Source organism: Bos indicus x Bos taurus, chromosome 3, assembly GCF_003369695.1.
Source record: "Bos indicus x Bos taurus breed Angus x Brahman F1 hybrid chromosome 3, Bos_hybrid_MaternalHap_v2.0, whole genome shotgun sequence".
In the NCBI taxonomy this organism is placed as follows: Eukaryota; Metazoa; Chordata; class Mammalia; order Artiodactyla; family Bovidae; genus Bos; species Bos indicus x Bos taurus.
Window position 1 is genome coordinate 44,759,785 of NC_040078.1, and position 26,379 is coordinate 44,786,163.

At 38.9% G+C, this 26,379-nt stretch overlaps 1 protein-coding gene across 2 annotated transcripts in view; it reads right to left on the reverse strand.

Annotated features, from left to right (window-relative positions):
• The window catches only part of SNX7 (sorting nexin 7), a 118,691-nt gene that overhangs the window by 72,929 nt on the left and 19,383 nt on the right, over nt 1-26,379 (reverse strand). For both annotated transcript variants that reach the window (XM_027536428.1, XM_027536429.1), the window contains exon 2: nt 4,353-4,535. In XM_027536428.1, coding sequence (XP_027392229.1) covers nt 4,353-4,535 — 183 coding nt within the window. The remainder of the gene's footprint in view (nt 1-4,352; nt 4,536-26,379) is intronic.

Below are 26,379 nucleotides of genomic sequence, written 5' to 3' on the forward strand. Positions count from 1 at the left end.
CAATAAGACATACAATTGTTTAATATCCATCATCAACACCCCGCGCCCCCATACTGAAAACTCCATGAAGGCAGAGGGTCTGTCTCAATCGCTGGCATAGTCTCAACATACAACATGGTGCCTGAACATACTGGCACTCAATAGAACTTTATTAAATATATCAGTAAATAAATGATACTAAGTAATAACAAAGAAAAGACTGTGTTTGCTAATGTGATATACATCTACTAAAAGTTTATATTTTTGTATCTGTAATACATATTTTAATATATATAGGTACGGTTTATATACTCAGTTCAGTTCAGTTCAGTCGCTCAATCGTGTCCAACTCTTTGCGACCCCATGAACTGCAGCACGCCAGGCCCCCCTGTCCATCAGCCACTCTCGGAGTTTACACAAACTCATGTCCATTGAGTTGGTGATGCCATCCAGCCATCTCATCCTCTGTAGTCCCCTTCTCCTCCCACCTTCAATCTTTCCCAGCATCAGGGTCTTTTCAGATGAGTCAGCTCTTCTCATCAGGTGACCAAAGTATTGGAGTTTCAGCTTCAACATCAGTCCTTCCAATGAACCCTCAGGACTGATCTCCTTGAGGATGGACTGGTTGGATCGCCTTGCAGTCCAAGGGACTCTCAAGAGTCTTCTCCAACACCACAATTCAAAAGCATCAATTCTTCAGTGCTCAGCTTTCTTTACAGTCCAACTCTCACATCCATACATGACCACTGGAAAAACCATAGCCTTGACTAGATGGACCTCTGTTGACAAAGTAATGTCTCTGCTTTTTAATATGCTGTCTAGGTTGGTCATAGTTTTTATTTCACGGAGTAAGTGTCTTTTAATTTCATGGCTGCAGTCACCATCTGCAGTAATTTTGGAGCCCAAGAATATAAAGTCTGACACTGCTTCCATTGTTTCCCCATCTATTTGCCGTGAAGTGATGGGACCAGATGCCATGATCTTCGTTTTCTGAATGTTGAACTTTAAGCCAACTTTTTCACTCTCCTCTTTCACTTTCATCAAGAGGCTCTTTAGTTCTTCTTCACCTTATTCCATAAGGATCGTGTCATCTGCATATCTGAGGTTATTGATATTTCTCCTGGAAATCTTCATTCCCGCTTGTGCTTCTTCCAGCCCAGCATTTCTCATGATGTACTCCACATAGAAGTTAAATAAGCAGGGTGACAATATACAGCCTTGACATACTCCTTTTCCTATTTGGAACCAGTCTGTTGTTCCATGTCCAGTTCTATCTGTTGCTTCCTGACCTGCATACAGATTTCTCAAGAGGCAGGTCAGGTGGTCTGGTATTCCCATCTCTTTCAGAATTTTCCACAGTTTGCTGTGATCCACACAGTCAAAGGCTTTGGCATAGTCAATACAGCAGAAATAGGTGTTTTTCTGGAACTCTCTTGCTTTTTTGATGATCCAGCAGATGTTGGCAATTTGATCTCTGGTTCCTCTGCCTTTTCTAAAACCAGCCTGAACATTTGGAAGTTCACGGTTCACATATTGCTGAAGCCTGGCTTGGAGAATTTTGAGCATTAATTTACTAGCATGTGAGATGAGTGCTGTTGTGCAATAGTTTGAGCATTCTTTGGCATTGCCTTTCTTTGGGATTGGAATGAACACTGACCCCTTCCAGTCCTGTGGCCACTAGATGCAGTAAAAGTAGCCAAATATAAAACAAAGGTACATACTTTATAACAGGTAAGCTGAAAGATAGTCTGCCACAATCACGTATGGATGCACAAAAGTATAATGAAAATATATAGTTTTGTTGTTACTGTTGTTTAGTCATTAAGTCATGTCTGACTCTTTGCGACCCTGTGGACTGCAGCCTGTCAAGCTCCTCTGTCCACGGGATTTCCCAGGCAAGAATACTGGAGTGGGTTGCCATTTCCCCCTTCAGGGGATCTTCCTGCCCCAGGGACTGAGCCTGCATTTTCTGCACTACAGTCGGATTCTTTACTGTTGAGCCACCAGGGAAGCTCTCTATATAGTGTAAAAATAAACTGTCTAGATTGAAAGCTCAGCTAATGACTATGTTGTGTAACCTTTGGCAAGTTTTAAGTTTCAGTGTCCTCACCCACAAAATGGGGGTAAATCACAAGATCTAGGATTGCTATAAGCTTCAAATGAGTTAATATTATTATGTATCAAGTGGTTAGAACACTGCCTGGCACAAAATAGTCCCACAATAAAAGTTAGTTTAACACACTATAATATTATCACTATCACTACTACTATTATTACTATAACAGCAGCACATTTAAAGCATGATGCAATACAGATAACTCATAAGAGTTGTGTGTCTATGATCAGAATGAAATCCATAGGATGGCTTATAAAGTGTCTTACTGAAAGAAATAAATGAGGGGAAAATAATTCAGTCACAAAATCTTTGCTGGAAAGGATAATGAAAATGGATGATTATGATTATAATAGCAGTAACAGGAGAAATATGGTTCTGTTCTTAGCAGTGTGTCTGTATTAACACACGGAATATTCACAAAGATCCTATTAGGTTAGTATTATTATCTTATTTACAAATGAGGAAACCAAGCACACAGAGGTTAATTAAATAGCAAGGAAAGGGAACAACAAAGATTCTACTTCATGCTGTTTTGCTCTGCAGCCTTTGACAGGACTCTGACACTATAAACTTCTTCACTCACCCACTCACCGAAAGGTTAAATGACTTAGGAGCTATATCCCAAGGATTGTGTTCAGAATTATGGATAATTTAAGATACAATTACCTACCTTTAGAAGCTCACAGACTCAGTGGGAATAAATAAAAAACACACGTAGTTACTGACACACACACAGGTAGGTAGCAGATACTGAATACTTATCATATGTCAGGCACCCTGGTAAGTGTTTTACATTGATTACCCATCCTAAATTAATTCTTACAGCAACTGTACAAAACCAGGTCCTATTTTCAGTTCAGTTTTAAAGATTAAAAAATAACCTGAGGCTTAGAAGGATTAAGCATAGGCTTTTAATTTCTTTGCTGCACTGTCATATCTCATTTTCTTTAGGAGTTCAGTTAGAACAGTGTGAGCAAACAGTAGAAAGAGGATTTTTAGCTTGTGGGAGCAGAGGAGGTGAGCATCGTTTCGAATTGCATCTTGAAAAATAAACAGTAGTTTTCTGTCTGAAAGTGGGAAGGGCACACCAGACAGAAGAAGCAGCATATGCAAAGTTATGAGAGCAAGAAATACCCTAGAATATTCAGATAAAAGAGGCAGTTCTATGCGAGTGAAGAGCAGGAGTATTAAAAGTAGGCAGTAAGAGGCAAGTCGTGTACAGTAGGCTGGCTCCAGACTGAGAGGGGCTCTGAATGTCATACAAAGGAGTCTGCACCTTGTTCTGTAGGAAATGAGGAGCCAAGGGAGGATTTTAAGAATCTGAGTGAAGAGCTGAGATACACAGATCTTAGTGCAACATAATTAGCAGGCCGTACTGAAGGAAGTGCTTGTATGTGGAGAGTCCAAAAGATTTTCAGCTACAAAAGGGATGCACTTCCAGAGAGTGAGATTTCACAAACAAAATGTTATGAACAGAATTCTTAAAGGCTGCTGTTACACAAAGATTATCATCGTAAAAAGGATTATACTATTTGGCTCTTTTGTTAGTGTAAGCCGTCATTTTACAGAGCCTTGTCTGAGGATTAAGGAGACTTGGATTCCAGATCTGTTCTGCCTTTGCATCACTAAACAACTAAAAGCATCTCATACAGAAGATAAAGAGATAAAATAACCATTTGCTTTTTTTTTTTTTGACCTTGCTGGGTCTTTGCTGTGGTGCACCGGCTCTCTAGTTGCAGAGCATGGGCCTAGGTGCCCCCACCACATGTGGGATCCTAGTTCCCTGACCAGGGATTGAACCCATGTCCCTCTGCACTGGAAGGTGGTTTCTTAACCACTGGACCACCAGGGAAATCCCACCATGTGCTCTTATTTGGAAAACAAATGAAAAAACATTTTTGTAATCTTCAGAAGAAATGTGAATACAGAATACTGCATTAAGTTTTGAACCAGTTGTTTTCTCTATTAGCGAAACTTCTTTCCCAGATATGTTTATCATCTTTAAACTAAAACATTAAAATGTTCTTATTTTAAGAAGCACAATGGCTAAAATACAAGTGACTGGTACTCAAGTTAATCTAAATTCATATAGGACAAGTGAAGGATAGATAAGATGCAATGTCTTATTCAAAATGGCTGAAAGACCAGCACTTAATTCTGCTAAAATTCTCTAACGTGAATATCAAAGTGAACAAAAAGTAGTTCCAAAAGTTCAAAGAAGCAATTGTAGTCAAGAAAATGTTCATTAAATACTTACCTTAGTAATAATCCTATAAGTAATAAACGTTTCAATTGTAGTAACATGGCTTTCAGGTTCATCCACTGTAATAAAAAGATCTTTCAAATCTGGCTCATCTTCAAACTTGACTTGGTTTATCATTGATAAAGGGGACGTCGGCATCAGAGGGCTAAAGGAATTCATGTCCATCAATGAGGCATCCTATGAATAAAACATTCAAAATTAATGTTTAGGGGGGAAAAGAGTTGAAACCCTCTTTTTCTTAGACAATACAAATACTAATCATATATGTTAAGAACAAAAAGGATAACTGGACTCCTACTTAAATAAAGTATGTGGAAATATATGCTTATTTCTGTTTCATGACAAAATCCCACTTTAAAAATGACAGTAAAGAAAGAAACAAAAACAAGACAAAAATCATAAAAAGGTACAAACCCTCAAAGTAAAAAAAAATAGGCTAAGCATGAAGTAGCCATCATGGTCAACAAAAGAGTCTGAAATGCAGTACTTGGATGCAATCTCAAAAATTACAGAATGATCTCTGTTCCTTTCCAAGGCAAACCATTCAATATCACAGTAATCCAATCTATGCCCCGACCAGTAACGCTGAAGAAGCTGAAGTTGAACAGTTCTATGAAGACCTACAAGACCTTCTAGATCTAACACCCTAAAAAGATGTCCTTTTCATTTTAGAGGACTGGAATGCAAAAGTAGGAAGTCAAGAAACACCTGGAGTACAGGCAAACTTGGCCTCGGAGTACAGAATGAAGCAGGGCAAAGGCTAATAGAGTTCTGCCAAGTGAATGCACTGGTCATAGCAAACACCCTCCTCCAACAACACAAGAGAAGACTCTACTCATGGACATCACCAGATGGTCGACACGGATCAGATTGATTATATTATTTGCAGCCAAAGATGGAGAAGATCTATACAGTCAGCAAAACAAGACTGGGAGCTAAATGTGGCTCAGATCATGAACTTCTTATTGCCAAATTAAGACTGAATTTGAAGAAAGTGGAGAAAACCACTAGACCATTAAAGTACGACCTAAATCAAATCCCTTATGACTATAAAGTGGAAGTGAGAAACAGATTTAAGGGACTAGATCTGATAGACAAAATACCTGATAAGCTATGGACGGAGGTTCATGGACATTGTACAGGAGACAGGGATCAAGACCATCCCCCAAAAATAGAAATGCAAAAAAAACAAAATGGCTGTCTGAGGAGGCCTTACAAATAGCTGTGAAAAGAAGGGAAGTGAAAAGCAAAGGAGAAAAGGAAAGATATACCCATTTGAATGCAGAGTTCCAAAGAATACCAAGGAGAGATAAGAAAGCCTTCCTCAGTGATCAATGCAAAGTAATACAGGAAAGCAATAGAATGGGAAAGACTAGAGATCACTTCAAGAAAATTAGAGATACCAAGGGAACACTTCATGCAAAGATGGGCTCGATAAAGGACAGAAATGGTATGGACCTAACAGAAGCAGAAAATATTAAGAAGAGGTGGCAAGAATACACAAAAGAACTGTACAAAAAAGATCTCCATGACCCAGATAATCATGATGGTGTGATCACTCACCTAGAGCTAGACATCCTGGAATGTAAAGTCAAGTGGGCATTAGCAAGCATCACTATGAACAAAGCTAGTGGAGGTGATGGAATTCCAGTTGAGCTACTTCAAATTCTGAAAGATGATCCTGTGAAAGTGCTGCACTTAATATGCCAGCAAATTTGGAAAACTCAGCAGTGGCCACAGGACTGGAAGAGGTCAGTTTTCATTCCAATCCCAAAGAAAGGCAATGCTAAAAAAGAATGCTCAAACTACCACACAACTGCACTCATCTCACATGCTAGTAAATTAATGCTCAAAATTCTCCAAGCCAGGCTTCAGCAATATGTGAACCGTGAACTTCCAAATGTTCAAGCTGGTTTTAGAAAAGGCAGAGGAACCAGAGATCAAATTGCCAACATCTGCTGGATCATCAAAAAAGCAAGAGAGTTCCAGAAAAACACCTATTTCTGCTGTATTGACTATGCCAAAGCCTTTGACTGTGTGGATCACAGCAAACTGTGGAAAATTCTGAAAGAGATGGCAATAGCAGAGCACCTGACCTGCCTCTTGAGAAATCTGTATGCAGGTCAGGAAGCAACAGATAGAACTGGACATGGAACAGCAGACTGGTTCCAAATAGGAAAAGGAGTATGTCAAGGCTGTATATTGTCACCCTACTTATTTAACCTATATGTAGAATACATCATTTGAAATGCTGGGCTGGATGAAGTACAAGCTGGAATTAAGATTGCCAGGAGAAATAGCAATAACCTCAGATATGCAGGTGACACCACCTTTATGGCATAAAGTGAAGAAGAACTAAAGAGCCTCTTGATGTAAGTGAAAGAGGAGACTGAAAAAGTTGGCTTAAAGCTCAACATTCAGAAAACTAAGATCATGGCTTCCAGCCCCGTCACTTCATGGCAAATAGATGTGGAAACAGTGGCTGACTTTATTTTTCTGGGCTCCAAAATCACTGCAGATGTTGTAGCCATGAAATTAAAAGATGCTTACTCCTTGGAAGGAAAGTTATGACCAACCTAGACAGCATATTAAAAAGCAGAGACATTACTTTGCCAACAAAGGTCCATCTAGTCAAGTCTATGGTTTTCCAGTGGTCAGGTATGGATGTGAGAGTTGGACTATAAAGAAAGCTGAGCACCGAAGAATTGATGCTTTTGAACTGTGGTGTTGGAGAAGACTCTTGAGAGTCCCTTGGACTGCAAGGAGATCCAACCAGTCCATCCTCAAGGAGATCAGTCCTGAGTGTTCATTGGAAGGACTGATGTTGAAGCTGAAACTCCAAAACTTTGGCCACCTGATGTGAAGAGCTGACTCACTGGAGAAGACCCTGATGCTGGGAAAGATTGAGGGCAGGAGGAGAAGGGGACAACAGAGGATGAGATTGTTGGATGGCATCACTGACTCAATGGACATGGGTTTGGGTGGAGTCCGGGAGTTGGTGATGGACAGGGAGGCCTGGCGTGCTGCGGTTCATGGGGTCACAGAGTCGGACACGACTGAGCGACTGAACTGAACTGAACTGAACTGAAGCATGAAGTAAACTATCTTTTGGAAACTGAAACTCTGATGGTTGAGAGGTAACTGAAAAGCTACCACTAAAAAAAAAGCTAAAGTAAACCAAGGACAGGATGGTTAACTGGGAAGAAGGAGGCACACAGAGACAGAGGCTCACAGAGAGACGCGAGAGGCAGAGGTTCCAGAAACCTGTAGACTCAGAAAGCTGATAGAGCTAAATAAGGGGATTGGTTGAAAAGCTCATAAAACAAAAGAGATTTGGTACCTCAGATTCCCTCACATACCCCATGCAATCAGGTGACTTTTCTTTCCCAGCTTTGCAGAAAACTGGAAATTTCCTGGAGTGCCTCTGAATTCAAGGACACCAGGTAGGGTGGAGGGAGAGACAGGCCCTATGAAAATACAGATATCAAGGGACAGTCCTACATACTGGATGGAAAGATATCCTGTCCTTTCCCATCATTTGACCCCAAGAAAGTGGCAGCAAGATGGAAAAGTGCACATAATAGTGGAGATTTCCTCTCTGAGCTGACCATTCCAAGAAAACACTGACAGCTGCAGTGCCCTGGGGAATCAGCCAAGCCTCTGCATACTAATCCTACAGGGAAGCCCCTTCCTGGCAAAACACTGACTGTCAACGTGGCTTTTCATTACCTGGTGCAGGAACCACCAAACATCTCAACATGTGGGAAGGCTCGGAGGTGAAAGATTCACAAAGAGAATATGAGAGGCAGACAGAATAGAGAATAGAATGCTTACCAAGAGAGGAAAGCATGAGAGATAAGAATGAAATCAAATTCATAAATGAAAACAGGTGTTATATTTTTTAAGAATTCAGAGAACAGCAGAGACACCAAAAATATAAGAGGTTCATGAAAACTGAAATATGATGAAAGGATAAAAACTCAACAGAAAGTTCCAAAGACAGAACTCAGGAACTAAGCTGGACCAAAAGAATATGAGAAGGAAAAGAAGATATTTTTTAAAATTTAAGGATCCAGGTAGACAGAACCTGACTGAAAATAATTCCAGAAAATGAAGAAGGTAAATCCAAACAGAAATATTTCCAGATTGACAGGGTCTATCAGATCTCCTCAAAATGAACAAGACAATGGTGGGGGTGGGGAGTGCTTCCACAAGCTTCCATTACCATGACATTTCATAATCGTAGAGGTTTTTAAATTCCTAAAAGCTTAGGAAAAAAATTTAGGAAAGCCTAAATTCCAGAGAGAATATAAACAGGCAAAATACAACAGGAATGTCAGGAATCAGAATGCCTTCAGATTTCTCAAAATGATAATAAATTAGTATCTTCAAAATTTTTAAAGGAAAGTATTTTCTACCTAGAACTATTTACAGCCAGATAAACAGTCATTCAAGGAAAGGAAAATAAACAGGAAATTCAAACAGGAAAAATAAAGCCATTTCAGGTGTGAAAGATTTCAAAATCTGACTTCCCATGCATCCATTCTTTGGAGGACTTCACTTTTCCAAAATAAGGGCATATACCAAGAAAGAAGAAATAGGATCTAAAAGCAGGAGATTCAACAGAGAAGAGAATTAAAGGAAATTCCTGGGATGACAGTGGAAGAATGTTCCAGGTTGACAGTTTTGCAGCAGACTTAGAGAACAACCTATACAGAGAGGAGCTGAAAGACTTCAGAGAGGCAAGGTTATAAAGAGGAAATAATAACAGAGGGAGAAAGGAAAGAGAAAGAGCAAAGTAAGCAGGGAAAGAGAAAGAGGAAAAGAAGGAAGGAAGGAGACTGACAGAATATCTGATACCTCTAAGCATAATGAAAGGAAGCGTGCCATGTTAGACTTTGTAAATGAATTAAGATTGATGCAAAAAAAAGTGAAAAGGAAGAGAAAACAAGACAGGGAGAAAGGGAGGGCCTTAAAAAAATGAATAAATGAATGAATGATGAACTCTAAGGAAAACAAAAAGAACAAGAATGAAAATGTAATCACAGGTCATCACATCCCTTGACTGTGAATAAAAATAAATTGCTCTTAATACCAAATTTAACTAAAAATGGTGATATAGTTAAATTAAGATAATAAGAAGAAAAACATTAGTATGTCTGAGACGAGGAGACATGCTAATACCATGATGGAAAAAAAAACGAACCATTCCAGACTGCTGACAACCATCTAAGAGACAACCACCACGCAACACATGATCCTAGACTGGATTCTGTACCAAAGGAGGAGAACCTTTGAGAACATTTGTTTTTTTTCTCTCTAAGAGATATGTTTGGTACAACTGGAAAATTTTGAAAGGGTCTGTGGATTAGAATATATTAATAGTATTATGTCAATGTTAATTTCCTGAGTAAGATACTTACACTGTAATTATGTAGGAGAGTGTCCTTGTTTTCAAAAATACACAGAGATTTAATTATGAGAAATATGTTTCCAATTTACTCAATTTACAGAGAGGCAGAAAGCAAATGTTGTGAAATGGTAAATAACCAGCAGACCTAGATTCTTTGTGGCATTCTTGCAAGACTTCAAGTCTGAAATTATTTCAAAATTAAAAAATATATTCATAGTTTTCAAAAGTCAAGTTATTCAATAAGGCTTAAAATAAAATGAAACAAATTAAAAATAAAAATGCAGCATCCCATGTTCTGGTATTCGTATTATCAGTTCATACTCCTTAGAAGTAAATTCAGAACTCTTAGCTATATTTGTTTCTTGTTACATTCTTTACTTCAAAATAACACATATACTCTTTTCCTAATTTTTCAATTTTGATATTATCAGTAGATTTCCTACTAAGGAGAATAAAGAGTATTAATTTAGCCAATTAATTATAAGTATAGTATAACCTATTTTACTCAATGGGTTATAATTCATTAATATAATTCATTTTGATGTTCTAAGTGTCCAAAACTTGCCTAGTAGGAGTTCCTTAAAACTGGCATCTGTATGTTTTTGATGAAATCTTCATTACCCCTTGAGCACTTTATTTTCAGGCATATCAAAGATATTTCAGATTTACCTTATACTTATTTTCCCTGCCCCCAGTCATGGAATCAGACATTTATCGAAAGAGCTCTGGTTCCTTTAAGAGAAGACTGGTATTTATAATATAAGATATAAATGTTAGAAAATATATGCATGTTAGGCATGATTTAGACCTAGGAATAGAAAACAAATCACAGTTGGGTTGATCAGACACGCAAAAAACATGGAGATAAATGTCTTGCAACAAAAGTTCAGTGAGATAAACTACAGTATATCCCTATGACAGAATACAATAAAGTCTATCCATATAATAGAATACAGTAAAGTGATTAATGTATTAGAAGAATATATAGAAACTTGGGAAAAGGTTCATAGTGTGTTACTAAGAGAAAACAGCAGCTTCTAAAATTTGTATTTAACTAGATTCTAATGCATGTATGTGTGCTTGTGTGTTTATGACAGAGGGGGTTCAGAGGGTATGAGAGAAAAAGTAACAAAGAGCGACTCATAATATGCATGTGCTCATGAACTTGGAAATTATACCAAAAAGTTAACAGAAGTTATTTCAAGTGTCAGGATTCCTCTTGAGTTTAATATTTTCCTGTCTGAGTTTCTGTGTTTACAAATATTGTAAAATAAATGTGTATTATTTTGTAGAAAGATTTTTAATTGTTTAGAGTCAACACTATCTAATGTGTTCATAAACAGTAAGAACCATTGTAATAAGTTAAAAGAGTATCTAGGGCCATTTTGGCAGAAGACCTTGGATTACACATTTGATTGCTTGATTTTTTTTCTGAACTCATCAAAGTTGTATAGTTCAAAAGGAAATTTAAAAATATGCCCAGAATCACAAGAAAATGGGATTGTCAAAATTATGGGATGCTAACACAATGGAATTCTAAGCAGTTATTACAACAGAATTTAGAGGTTCCAAATAAACATGCAATCAGCAAGTACAAAAATCTCTCTCAATGTTCATTTCATATAAATAATAGTTTTCTAAGCTGACAAATTTTAATTTGATGGGCAAATGTGCATTAAATTTCACTGACAGTGCATGCAACCACGTGCTCTGGCATTCTTTGTAGTCACCCTTTTGACTTACCACAACCCACTTCTTTTACCTACTACATAATTTAGCATTCTATTTCTTCTGCTTAAAATGCATCCTTTTGTACAGTGGGAAAGATCTGCATGAATTTACAAAGGCTCACAATTCCAATGAGTGTAGTGTGGTGTCATAAAAATATGCTTCAATATCTAGCAAAGGAAGAAAATTACAGGCTGAAATTTAGCAACCTCCAAGATTTCAGTAGAAAGATTTAAATTACTATGAATCACTCAGAAACATTCTTAAAACCTCAATAAAACTGACTATTCAAAGAGTTTTATATTCACTTCAAAGAAAAAGGAAAAGAAAATACACTGACGATACTTAAAAGATTTACATTTGGACATGAATAAGTGAAGAAAATAAGTGTTTGAGAAGATCCAAAGAAGTAATTAACCAAAAAGAACTCCATTTAACCTTTTGTGGTTGATGCTTTTCAGGAGAAATGGATCGTTAAAATTTGTTCTTTCCAAAGGTCTCACCTCCACGATAATGCATGCCTCTTTCTTCTCTAGTTCTCTCTCTTCCTTCCCCTGCCCTCAACTTCATTTATACATTTGTTCATTCTTTGTATTTGGTTATATGTCCATTATCTTATGATATTTCAGACAGTGAAAATACATCTTTTCATTTTTTTTTTTTTTCCTTTCAAGAGATTAAAGCAGAGGGGAAATTATTTGCATGCTTAACCTTCTTAAACAACACTGAATACTTATAGCGAGCATAGTGAGCACACAGACACACACTGAGGCATACACCAAAACATCTAGGGATGGTTTCAGGCGAAAATCTGAATATGCACAATAGAGAAGGAAGCCACATTGTTGCAGGAAGTCTCTCTCTTTTTTGATAGGTCCCCCACCTCCTTTGGAGGATAACTGCTTTACAGTATCATGTTGGTCTCTGCCATACATCAACATGAAATCAGCCCCAGGTACACTTATATGCCCTCCCTCCTGAACTGCCCTCCCACCACCCACCTCTCTAGGTTGTCACAGAGCTCAAAAAATGGGTGGAAGACCTAAACAGACAATTCTCTAAAGAAGACATACACATGGCCAACAAACACAGGAAAAGATGCTCAACATCACTCATGATTAGAGAAATGCAAACAAAAACTACAATGAGGTATCACCTCACATCAGTCAGAACGGCCACCATTAAAAAAATCTACAAAGGGATGTGGAGAAAAGGGAACCCTCTTGTACCGTTGGTGGGAATGTAAATTGACACAGCTGCTATGGAGAACAGTATGGAGATTCCTTAAAAAACTGAAAGAGAATTACCATATGACCCAAAAATCTCACTAATGGGCATATGCCCTGAGAAAACCATAATTCAAACAGACACATGCACCCTAATATTCGTGGCAGCATTGTTTACAATAGCTAAGACATGGAAACAACCAAGATGGCACTGTCTTTTATTCTGATTCCAAATTAGCACATTCACTATAAGAAAAACCATGTAGATGACTTTCCCAAAATAAATGGACATTAGCACTGTGCTAGCCTGGAAAATCCCATGGACGGAGGAGCCTGGTAGGCCGCAGTCCATGGGGTCTCTAGGAGTCAGACACGACTGAGCGACTTCACTTTCACTTTTCACTTTCATGCATTGGAGAAAGAAATGGGAACCCACTCCAGTGTTCTTGCCTGGAGAATCCCAGGGACGGGGGAGCCTGGTCGGCTGCTGTCTATGGGGTCGCACAGAGTCGGACACAACTGAAGCGACTTAGCAGCAGCAGCATCATGCTGCAATTTATTGACAAACTCACTTATGAAATAAGGGTAAGTTTTCCTTGTTGTTACTTTTGTTTTATTGTAAGTATCTGCTGTGGGTTGAACCATGTCCTCCCAAAATTGATATGTTGAACTCCGAACCCTGTCACCTCAAAATGTGACCTTTTTGGGGGATAGGAGCTTCACAAAGGAAATTAAGTTAAAATGAGGTCACTGAAGTGCGTCCTAATGCAATATGACTGGGATCTTTACAAAAAGGGGGGAATTTGGACAAAGACATGCATGTTATGAGACACAGGGAGAAGACAGCCATCTACCAGCCAAGTGGAGAGGCAGGAAGAGATCCTTCCCTCACACATTCAGAAGGAACCAACCCTGCTGACACCTTCATTTCAGACTTCTAGCTTCCAGAACTGTGAGAAAATTAATTTGTTTATTTCAGACACTTAGTCTGTGGTATTTCACCATGGCAGCCCTAGCAAATGAGCACTTCTGTATACAGAATGGCACAGAATAAATATGTAGAGAAGAAAGTAAGGGTAGAAAGGAAGGAAGGAATTATAATTAAAACATTCAATCTTTGATCCATTCATTTTTTTTAACCAGTTAACAATCAACTTCAATAATTTCTGAAAAATGCTTTTGCCTCCCTCCTTTAATGCTATTTGATGGTTCCAAAGTTCTACTACTGAAATAAATAAAATACACAGCTGAAATTTAAAACAAACAACGGCCTGCCAATATTTGGGTGCTCAGGAGATAAACTCCGTAAGAAACAGGTTGAAAGGTAAGATATGACCTCTCTGAGAAGTGCCCTTCCTTAACATCCCTCCCTAAGACTCGACTCCAGAACATCTCATAAATATAACATGAATTACTCTGATAATACTAAATTGCATCCACCATCTGTGCACAAACAGCTATTTTCTTTTTACAAGCAGAGGGGGGAAAAAATCAATGTGAGAAGTGTGATAAATCAGAATACTGGCATGAAAAGGCCATGCAAATAAAATTGCTGATGTACAAGAAACACGTACACCAAGAGACATCTGGTAAAATGCAACTTACCATGGAAGGAGTTTGAGAAACCATGTTGTTATGAGGGACACTCATCTTGATGGGCCTAAATTTAGACTTACCAGCTGTGTTTTGGTTTACAACTCCTTCCAATCTGCCTGCTTATAATAATAATAAAAATTAGAAAGGCCTTCTGTGGAACACTGTTGAAAATGTGATTGGGGGAAAAGCCAGCCTGTGTCGGGTTCTATAAAGGGGCATACAACACTCAATAATCTTGTTTGACATAATTTCCAGTGTGATGCAGTATATATACTCTTGTATGCATATAACATAATTTATTTACCCTTTTTTTTTTTCTATTTTCTAACAGTGTTGCCTTGAATATACTTGGGCTTTTTCAGGGGTTTTGCACTATAAAGTTAGAGATTAACCATAGAAATGTCACAAATAATTTTATTTGATAAAATTTTCCCCTCTGGACAAAAAGAAAAGTGGTAAAAGCAAAAGGTTAGGCAGTCAAGGTGTTAGTCACTCAGCTGTGTCCGACTCTTTGTGATGGCACAGACTGTAGCCCACCAGGCTCCTCTGCCTGTAGATTCTTCAAGCAAGAAAACTGGAGTGGGATGCCATTTCCTCTTCAGGTCTTCAGGGGATCTTCCTGATCCAGGGCTCAAACCTCAGTCTCCTGTATTGTAGGCAGATTGTTTATTGAAGTTCAGACATACACTAGCCGTGTGAACCAGGTGAAGTCATGTTACTTTTCTGAGATTCAGTTTTCTCCTTTGTAACCTCAGAGACGTCATATTTCATCTTGGATTTCAGATGATTAAGAAGAGGATAAAAAGAGACAAATAAATGTGATGTATATAGACACTGTCTGCTTGAAGGCTTTATGTGAATTATGCAAATATTACCATGACCCTGTAGAATATGTTCTACTTCTTCCCCTTTTGTAAACTAGGTAATAATACTACTGAGTAGCTGCTAATTTACCTGTTTTCAAATGAGGAACCAGGTTAAATCACTTGTTCAAACTCTAACTGCTATTTTAATAAGTAGAGGAGACAGCATTTGACCACCACCTAACTGCCAGTAGGCTGATCTTAAGGGAGATCAACCCTGAATATTCACTGAAAGGACCGATGCTGATGCTGAAGCTGAAGCTCCAGTATTTTGGTTATCTGAATTTCTGCTTTATTGACTATTCCAAAGCCTTTGACTGTGTGGATCACAATAAACTGTGGAAAATTCTGAAAGAGATGGGAATACCAACCAGACCACCTGACCGGCCTCTTGAGACACCTATATGCAGGTCAGGAGGCAACAGTTAGAACTGGACATGGAACAACAGACTGGTTTCAAACAGGAAAAGGAGTATGTCAAGGCTGTATATTGTCACCCTGCTTATTTAACTTATATGCAGAGTACACCATGAGAAATGCTGGGCTGGAAGAAGTACAAGCTGGAATCAAGATTGCCAGGAGAAATATCAGTAACCTCACATATGCAGATGACACCACCCTTATGGCAGAAAATGAAGAGGAACTAAAAAGCCTCTTGAAAGTGAAAGAGGAGAGTGAAAAAGTTGGCTTAAAGCTCAACATTCAGAAAACGAAGATCATGGCATCCAGTCCCATCACTTTATGGCAAATAGATGGGGAAACAGTGGCAACAGTGTCAGACTTTATTTTTGGGGCTCCAAAATCACTGCAGATGGTGATTGCAGCCATGAAATTAAAAGACGCTTACTCCTTGGAAGGAAAGTTATGACCAACCTAGATAGCATACTGAAAAGCAGAGACATTACCAACAAACGTCCATCTAGTTAAGGCTATGGTTTTTCCAGTGGTCAAGTATGGATGTGAAAGTTGGACTGTGAAGAGAGCTGAGTGCCGAAGAATTGATGCTTTTGAACTGTGGTGTTGGAGAAGACTCTTGAGAGTCCCTTGGACTGCAAGGAGATCCAACCAGTCCATTCTAATGGAGATCAGCCCTGGGATTTCTTTGGAAGAACTGATGCTGACGTTGAAACTCCAATACTTTGGCCACCTCATGCAAAGAGTTGACTCACTGGAAAAGACTCTGATGCTGGGAGGGATTGGGGACAGGAGGAGAAGGGGACGACAGAGGATGAGATGGCTGGATGGCATCACTGACTCAATGGACATGAGTTTGGGTGAACTCTGTGAGTTGGTGATGGACAGGGAGGCCTGGCGCGCTGCAATTCATGGAGTCGCAGAGTCGGACATGACTGAACGACTGAACTGAACTGAACTGATGCGAACACAGGATTCTGGAAAAGTCTCTGACACTGGGAAAGATTGAGGGCAGAAGGAGAACAGGGCATCAGAGGATAAGATGGCTGGATGGTGTCACGGATGCAGTGAACATGAACTTGGGCAAACTCAGGGAGATGGTGAAGGACAAGGAGGCCTGGAAAGCTACAGTCCATGGGGTCGCAAAGAGTCGGACACAACTGGGGGCAACAGCAACAACAATAGCCAGTAAGTCATATGTACTGGGCATTATCACGGAATTCACTTTTTCAGTTTCCCATGAAATTAAATAGAAATCTAAAACAAGAATACAACAATTTCTATGGTCAAAACATTGTCATGTAGTAGATACAACCTAAGGCACTACAAAAACATTCAGAGCAGCCCAGAATAGATAGATAAATTGTGGTACACGCACACAAGGTTACGTATACTACACAGCAATGAAAACCAACCACAGGGACTTCCCTGGTAGTCCAGGGGTTAAGAATCTGCCTTGCAATTCAGGGTACATGGGTTCAGTCCTTGGTTAGCAAACTAAGATCCCATGCACCACAACTAGAGAATCCTTGCTCCACAATGAAAGAACCTATATGATGCAACAAAGATCCCGTTGCCATAACTGAGACCCAATCCAGCCAAATAAATAAAAGAAATCTTTTAAAGAAAATAGGAAATCAACTACAACTTCATATAAGGCCATTGATAAATATAAGATAAATTATGAGCTAAATATTAGGGGGAAAAGCAAATAAGAGAAGAATTCACACAGGGCAACATCATTTTTTAAAGTCCTAAACATACAATATCAAAATTCAGAAAAATCTTCAACAGATATTGCTTCAAATACATACACAGATCTTCCTGTTACAGTGGGGTTACATCCCTATAAACCCACTGAAAATTGAAAATACTGTAATTCAAAAAGTATTTAATAAACCTAACCTCCTGAACATGACAGCTTATCCTGCTGCTGCTGCTAAGTCACTTCAGTCGTGTCCGACTCTGGGTGACCCCATAGACGGCAGCCCACCAGGCTCACCCATCCCTGGGATTCTCCAGGCAAGAACACTGGAGTGGGTTGCCATTTCCTTCTCCAATGTATGAAAGTGAAAAGTGAAAGGGAAGTCACTCAGTCATGTCCAACTCTTAGCGACCCCATAGACTGCAGCCTACCAGGCTCCTCCATCCATGGGATTCTCCAGGCAAGAGTACTGGAGTGGGATACCATTGCCTTCTCTGGACAGCTTATCCTAGCCTATCTTAAATATGATCGGAACATTTACATTAGTCTACAGTTGGGCAAAATCATCTAATACAAATCCAATCTTGATGAAAGTGAAAGAGGAGAGTGAAAAAGTTGGCTTAAAACTCAACATTCAGAAAAGTAAGATCATGGCATCTGGTCCCATCACTTCACAGCAAATATATGGGGAAATAATGGAAACAGTGAGAGACTTTATTTTTGGGGGCTCTAAAATCACTGCAGACGGCGACTGCAGCCATGAAATTAAAAGATGCTTGCTCCTTGGAAGAAAAGTTATGACCAACCTAGACAGCATATTAAAAAGCAGAGACATTACTTTGCCAACAAAGGTCTATCTAGTCAAAGCTATGGTTTTTTCAGCAGTCATGTATGGATTTGAGAGTTGGACTATAAAGAAAGCTGAGCGCCAAAGAACTGATGCTTCTAAACTGTGGTGCTGGAGAAGACTCTCGAGAGCCCCTTGGACTGCAAGGAGATAAAACCAGTCAATCCTAAAGGAATCAGTCCTGAATAGTCATTGGAAGGACTGATGCTGAAGCTGAAACTCCATTACTTTGGCCACCTGATGCAAAGAACTGAATCACTGGAAAAGACCCATATGCTGGGAAAGATTGAAGCCAGGAAGAGAAGGGGATGACAGAGGATGAGATGGTTGGATGGCATCACCGACTCAATGGACATGAGTCTGAGTAAGCTCTGGAGTTGGTGATGAACAGGGAAGCCTGGTGTCCTGTAGTCCATGGGGTCTCAAAAAGTCAGACGAGACTGAGCAACTGAACTGAACTGAATCTTACAGTATTGAGTATCTCATGTACTTTATTGAATGTTGCCTGAAAAAGAAAAACAGAATGTCTGTCCAGGCACAGAATGTTTGTAAGTGTATGGTTGTTTCCACTCGTGATGGTGTGGCTGGCTGGGAGCTGTGGCTTGCTGCTGCTACCCAGCTCCAGGAAAGCTTATCTACTACTACCCAAGAATAGATCAAAATTCACAGTATGGTTTTTACTGAATGTGTAACACTTTTGCACTGTGAAGTCTAAATATCATACGTCAAACCATTCTTCATTTAGGACCATCACTTTTATGAAAACCAAATGAATGAAAAAAACAAAACCCAAATTATTATATTCTTTTAAGCAAGAGAGAGAGAGCATCTTGGGAGGTCCACACAGAGAATGCAGGTATGCCTCATTTTATCCAGCTTCATTTTACTGTACCTCACAGATACCATGTTTTTCACAAATTGAAGGGTTTTGGCAAGTCTGCATTGAACAAGTCTATACGTACCATTTTTCCCAACAGCATTTGCTCACTTCATGCCTCTGTGTCACATTTGGGTAATTCCTGCAATTCTATTTCAAATGTTTTCATTATTACTATATGTTATGGTAATCTGTGATCAGTGATCTCTTATTTTAATTGTTTCGGGAAGCCACAAACCACGTCCATATAAGATATGAACTTGATAAAAGTTTCCATTCTAACTGCTCCACCCTCTGGTTGCCCCCCCCATTTCTCTCCCTCACCTTGAGCCTCCCTATTCCGAGATTCAATACTGAAACAGGTCAAGTAATAATCCTACCATGGGCTTCCCTGATGGCTCAGCAGTAAAGAATCTGCCTACAAGCAGGAAATGTGGGTTCAATCCCGTATTCGATCCCAGGGTCAGGAAAATCCCCTGGAGAAGGAAATAGCAACCCAGTCCAGTATTCTTACCTGGGAAATCCCATGGACGGAGAAGTCTGGAGGGCAACAGTCCATGGGGTCACGAAGAGTCGGACACAACTCAGTGCCAAAAGCCATTAGTCCTTTTCAAGTGAAAGGAAGAGACTCAAGACTCAATTTAAATAAAAAACCAGGAATAATCAAGCTTAGTGAGGAAAGCGTGCTGAAAATCAAGATAGACTGAAAGCTAGGTCTCCTGTGCCAGTTAGCCACGTTGTGAATGCAAAGAAAAAGTTCTTGAAGGAAATTTAAAGGGCTACTTTAGTGAACACATAGATGATAAGAATGTGAAACAGCCTTATGACTGATATGGAGAAAATATTAGAGATCTGGATAGAACATCCAGCCACAACATTCTCTTCAGCCAAAAACTAATCCAGAACAAGGCCTCAACTCTCTTTAATTCCATGAAGGCTGAAAGAGGTGAGGAAGCTGAAGAAGAAAAGTATGAAGTTAGCAGAGGCTGGTTTATGAGCTTTAAGAAAAGAAGCCATCTCTGTAACATAAAAATACAGGGTGAAGCATCAACTTGCTAAAGTAGAAGCTGCAGCAAACTATCCAGAAGACCTAGCTAAGTTCATTAATGAAGGTGGCAACACTAAACAACAGATTTTCAATGAAGATGAAACAGCCTTCTATTGGAAGAAGATGCCATCTAAGACTTTCATAGCTAGAGCAGAGAAGTCAATGTCTGGCTTTAAAGCGCTTCTTAGCGGCTAATGCCGGTGGTAACTTTAAGTTGAGGGTCAATGCTCGTTTACTATTCTGAATAGCTTAGGGACCTTAAGAATGATGCTAAATTGATTCTGCCTATGCTCTATAAAAGAGGTTTTTCCCAGTAGCTCAGTGGTAAAGAATCTGCCTGCAATGCAAGAGACACAGGAGACAAGGGTTCAATTCTTGGGTCGGGAAGAGCCCCTGGAGAAGGGCATGGCAACCCACTCCAGTATTCTTGCCTGGAGAATCCCATGGGCAGAGGAGCCTGGTGGGCTACATACAGTCCATGGGGTCACAAAGAGTCACGACTGAAGCAACTGAGTATGCACATGCTCTATAAATGGAACCACAAAGCCTAAATGAGAGCCAATCTGTTTACAACATGGTTTACTGAATATTGTAAGCCCACTGTTGAGACCTACTGCTCAGAAAAAAAAGTTCTTTTCAAAATATTACTGCTCATTGACAATGCACCTGGACACCCAAGAGCTCTGATGAAGATGTGTAAGGAGATTAATGTTTTCATTCTTACCAATACAACATCCATTATTCAGGTCATAGATTAAAGACTTCCAAGACTTATTTTCAGACTTATTACTGAAGTACATTACTGAAGCACATGTACTGAAGCACATTCAGTACTGAAGTCTACATTTCACAAGGCGATAGCTGCCATAGACAGGGATTTCTCTGATGGATCTGGGCAAAGGAAAGTGAAAGCCTTCTGGAACAATTTCACCATTCTAGATGCCACTAGGAACATCTGTGATTCATGAGAAGCAGTGAAAACATAAACATTCACAGAATTTGGAAAAGGTTAATTCCAATCCTCATGGATGACTTTGAGAGGTTCAAGACTTCAGTGGAGGAAATAATTGAAAATGTGGTATATACAGATAGAAAACTGGAATTAGAAATGGAGCCTAAAGATGTAACTGAAATGCTACAATGCCATGATTAAACATGAGTAGATGAGAAGTTGTTTCTTATGGATAAGCAAAGAAGTGGTTTCCTCAGATGGAATCTACTCCTGGTGAAAATGCTGAGAAGACTGTTGAAATGACAACAAAGGATTTAGACTATTACATAAATCGATACACTTAGTGATAAACCAGAGGCAGGGTTTGAAAGGACTGACTCCAGCATTGAAAGAAGTTCTTCTATGAGTAAAATGCTACCAAACAGGATTGCATGCTACAGAGACATCATTTGTGAAAGGAGGAGTCAATTGATGTGGCAAACCTCATTCGGTTGTCTATTTTAAGAAATTGCCATAGTCACCCCAACTGTCAGCAACCACTACTCTGATCAGTAAGCAGCCACCAAAACTGAGGCAGGCCCCTTAAGCAGTAAAAGGATTATGGTTCATTGAAAACTTAGATTAGGGTTAACATAATTTTTAGCAATAAAGTATTTTTAAATTAAGGTATGCATATTTTTTGCACACGTAACTGACTGCAGCATAAACATAACTGTCATATGCACTGAAAAAAATGAAAACTGGGTGACTCATTTCATGGCAATATTGGCTTTATTGTGACGGTCTCAAACGGAACCTGCAATATCTCTAAGGCATATTTGTACCAAAATTTGAGGTTATGCTTTATTTCCTAAGCTAGTGGTGGATGCAATATTATTATTCTATTACTAAGAGTCTGCAAATATTTTCCATAAAGGGCCAGATAATAAATTTGGGTCTTACAGGCCATCTGGTCTCTGTGATAATTACTTACCTTGGGCACTACACTGTGAAAGTAGTCACAGACAATATGTAAATCAATGGGTGTGGTTACATGCCAATAACCTTTATTTGCGAACAAAATGCAGACCAGATTTGGCCACACAGATTGTTTGCCCCTGTAGATATCATATAGTTATAGATATTACTATATCAATAGTTATATTACCTATAGTGATAGATGTAATATGGATACATATGTATATATACACATTCTTTTGTATACATGAAAATATTCTATATTAAAAATAATTTTTAAAGTTTTATAAAAGGCAGTTCAAATAGGATAAGGATATATTCTTGATTATTGAAAACAGTCCACTAATTTTCTTTCCACAATTTTCTCATGAAACTTAAAACTAAAAATTAAATCCTCTTCACTTTTGGTGCACATATGCTAAGTTGCTTCAGTCATGTTTGACTCTTTGAGACCCCATGGACTGTAGACTGCCAGGCTCCTCTATCCATGGAATTCTCCAGGCAAGAATACTGGAATGGGTTGCCATTGTCTACCCCAAGGGGTCTTCCCAACCCAGGGATCATACCTGTGTCTTTTGCGTTTCCTGCATTGGTAGGCAGATTTTTTACCACTGCGCCACCTGTGAAGCCCACTGCATAGCGGACACACCAAAAAATTTTAGTGAGATTTTTTTCTTGAAAACAGCCATACAACCCAGGGATTGAACCCACATCTCTTAGGTCTCCTGCATTTGCAAACAGGTTCTTTACCACTAGCACCACCTGGGAAGCCCTTTGGTTGGTACATAGAAGTCAAAATAAGTTTCAGATTTTTAGCATCTGCATAACTTTTAGGGATTTTTTCTTAACACTTGGATATGTATACAAATATACTCACAAAATAATATTTTTATCACCTCAGTAATGATTACTACATATGAAACAAGGACAAGTAAAAAAGAAAGAAAAAAATAAGTAAAACATGAAGACTGAAAGACCGTTGAGAATCTGCCATTGTGTCCTTCAAATCATAGATGCATTTATATGTATGGCTTCGAGATCTGTCACATCATTCCACGTAAAAGACATTTAAAGCCATAAATGTCAAATCCATAAATGATAAGTCTACTAAATTTGTTTTAAAATAAGTCTGTGGTAATGGATACATATATGAAACATAGTATCAGCCAACTATTACTACTACTAATCTACTATTGTTCTACTATTGTAGATTCCTGTGATGACTAACTGGAAGCAGAGCAAGCCAAGAAAAAGCAATTATACTAATCAGAACTCCCAAAGAGGTTGAAAATATGTCCCATGGGGAGATAACACTGCACACCCAACTCAGGGATATAATAAAAAATGATTCCCAAGAAGTACACTAGTTGGCTAAAATGGATTTTGTGTGCTCAGTTGCTTCAGTCACATATGACTCTGTGCAACCCCATGGACTGTAGATCTCCAGGCTCCTCTGTCCATGGGATTCTCCAGGCAAGAAAACTGGAGTGGGTTGCCATGCCCTCCTCCAGGAGATCTTCCCTACCCAGGGATCGAACCTGAGTCTCCAAGGTCTCCTGTATTGGCGGCAGGTTCTTTACCACTAGTGCCACCTGGCAAGCCCAGTTTGTAGTATAGGGATAATCACTTATTTCTTAACTGGAAGAGCCAAGATTCGGCTGCCACTACCCATATGCACACACAAAAAGCACCTAGCATAGCAATTTTATTTCATTTAACAAAGGTTCATTGAATGTCAACAATGTGTTAAGCGCTGGGCTGGGGATTCTATAGTGGTCAAGACTGGCTGCCATGATGCCTTCTCTCATGAAGCTTACACTGTAATTAGCAGAGAGGGTAACAGATAATAAACAAATAAAACTACAGAAAAATAAGATAAGTCCAGATACAAAGAAAGAGTAAATTCTGGAGAAAGTAGAGTGATTTGCTGGAGTGTTTAAGGCAAGGAGTGAAAGGAATGCTTTTGAGAGAGCTATCAGGGAAGGTGTCTTTAAAGAAGTGAAGTGAGAAGGAGTCAGCCATGAAATACACCGAGGAAAGTGGATTCCGGTCCAGGAAACCAATAATGCCTACAGCAGGAAAGCACTCAGGATGCTGAGGGACCAGAAAGGAGGCAAACAGGTAGAACAGAGGCTTTGATGAAGGTATAACCAACAAAACTTATATTGACATTTACTGTGGCAGAATTTGAAGTATTCACATTTTCATCTGATAGGTCTTGAAAAGAAGGGAATGGAGAACTCCACGATAAATGAACGCTGCACCTGAAATCCAAAGTAAGGCGCCAGTTGCACAGCTAGAGGTTGTTAAGGGTCTGTATGATCTTCCTCAGATTATTCATGAGCATTAACCAATTGCAGGTTATTAATCATGACTAATGTCTTTCCATTCATCTCAATTATGGTTGAGTAATTTCTTATCTAGTGGAAAACTGTCTTGCTTGTATTTAATACGCTATAGAAAAAAATTAGCTTTCCTTATTCAGAAAGGTTCAACATGCCATTTACACTAGATTTGCCACAAAACCTTTGTGGAGATGGCATGATTGTTCCCAATGATCTCTTGTCTTTCTGTGAAAGGGATATATCTCCTGGTCAATTGCCAGGTAACTTTCAGTGCCTCCTTATGAAAGCAAAATTGTTCCCCATCCCAGTGAATCTGTGGATGGTGTCATGTGTCTGGACAGAAGATCCGGAAGCCACTGCCTGCTTCCGCCAGTCCTCGTATTCTTTTCCCTCTGACACAGGAATGACTTGACCTAATTAGCATCACTTCTTCAGTCTTTATCCCCAGATGAAGTAGACCCAAAGCCTGGACCAGACTCACAGTCAGACACAGTTGACATATACACGAGGAAGAAAGAAGTCTTTACTGTAGATAAGCCACTAAGAACTTGAGGCTGTTTGTACTAGAGCATTATCTAGTGGAACCTGACCAAAAATACCATTCAACCTTCATTCAGGTTAAATACAGATGTATTCAAGAACATATGTATTATGTATGTATGCACACAGATGCACACACTTAACCTTCTCAGCATTAATACGAAAGAATGAATGAGGGACTTTTTTCCCCCAATTTTGAAAACCCATATACCAAGAGTTTACCTTTTGTTTTTGGTCACACATAATAAGGTTTCCATTTTAATTCTAAACAGGATTTCTATTCCTAATGTTTCATTTTAAATGAACAAGCTCTGATTCTCATTTTAGAATAAAATTTTTATCTTATAGCAAAAATATTCAAATAATTAAAAAAATAAAATATTATGCTAAATAAAAGAAACCAGACACACACAAAAATGTATGATTCTTTTTATGTGAAACATCCTAAAAAGGCAAATTTATAGAGACAGAAAATAGGAGATTAGTAGTTGTCTATGGCTGGGAGTAAAAATGGGTACTAACTGAAAATGGAATGACAGATTTTGGGTAGAAGATGAAAATGTTCTAAAACTAGTTGACAGTGATGGTTGTACAACTCAGTAAATTTACTTAAAAAAAAATCACTTACCCAAAATGGATGAATTTTGTGGTATATAATTATATCTCAATAAAGTTAGTTAAAAATAATTTTCAAAGGGTATGTCATACCAAAGAATTTCTCAAGGTCAAAAAAAATCATTTCAGTATCAGTTTTAAAAACTGCCAATTTAACCTTCTGTTCTATTTTATCATAGGTGTGTTTTACTGATTTTTATATCAGTATTTGCTAATAATTTTGGTTGTCTGACATCCTTTTTTATTAATACTACAAGTAACACTGCATTATCCAGGGTGACTAGATAAAGGTAGAGTCAGAGTTAATCAAATATTCTGTTTAAAACAGACAAAACCAGGGGAGGAGCTAAGATGGCGGAGGAGTAGGACGGGGAGAACACTTTCTCCCCCACAAGTTCATCAAAAGAACATTTAAACGCCGAGTAAATTCCACAAAACAACTTCTGAAAGCCAGCAGAGGACATCAGGCACCCAGAAAAGCAACCCAAGTCTTTGAAAGGAGAGAGAAGAAATACAGCTCCACTCACCAGAACACCGACACAAGCTTCCCTAACCAAGAAACCTTGACAAGCCACCTGTACAAACCCACACAGAGCGAGGAAACGCCACAATAAAGACAACTCCACAAACTGCCAGAATACAGAAAGGACACCCCAAGCTCAGCAATTTAAACAAGATGAAGAGACAGAGGAATACCCAACAGACAAAGGAACAGGATAAAAGCCCACCAAACCAAACAAAAGAGGAAGAGATAGGGAATCTACCTGATAAAGAATTCCGAATAATGATAGTGAAATTGATCCAAAATCTTGAAATCAAAATGGAATCACAGATAAATAGCTTGGAGACAAAGATTGAGAAGATGGAAGAAAGGTTTAACAAGGACCTAGAAGAA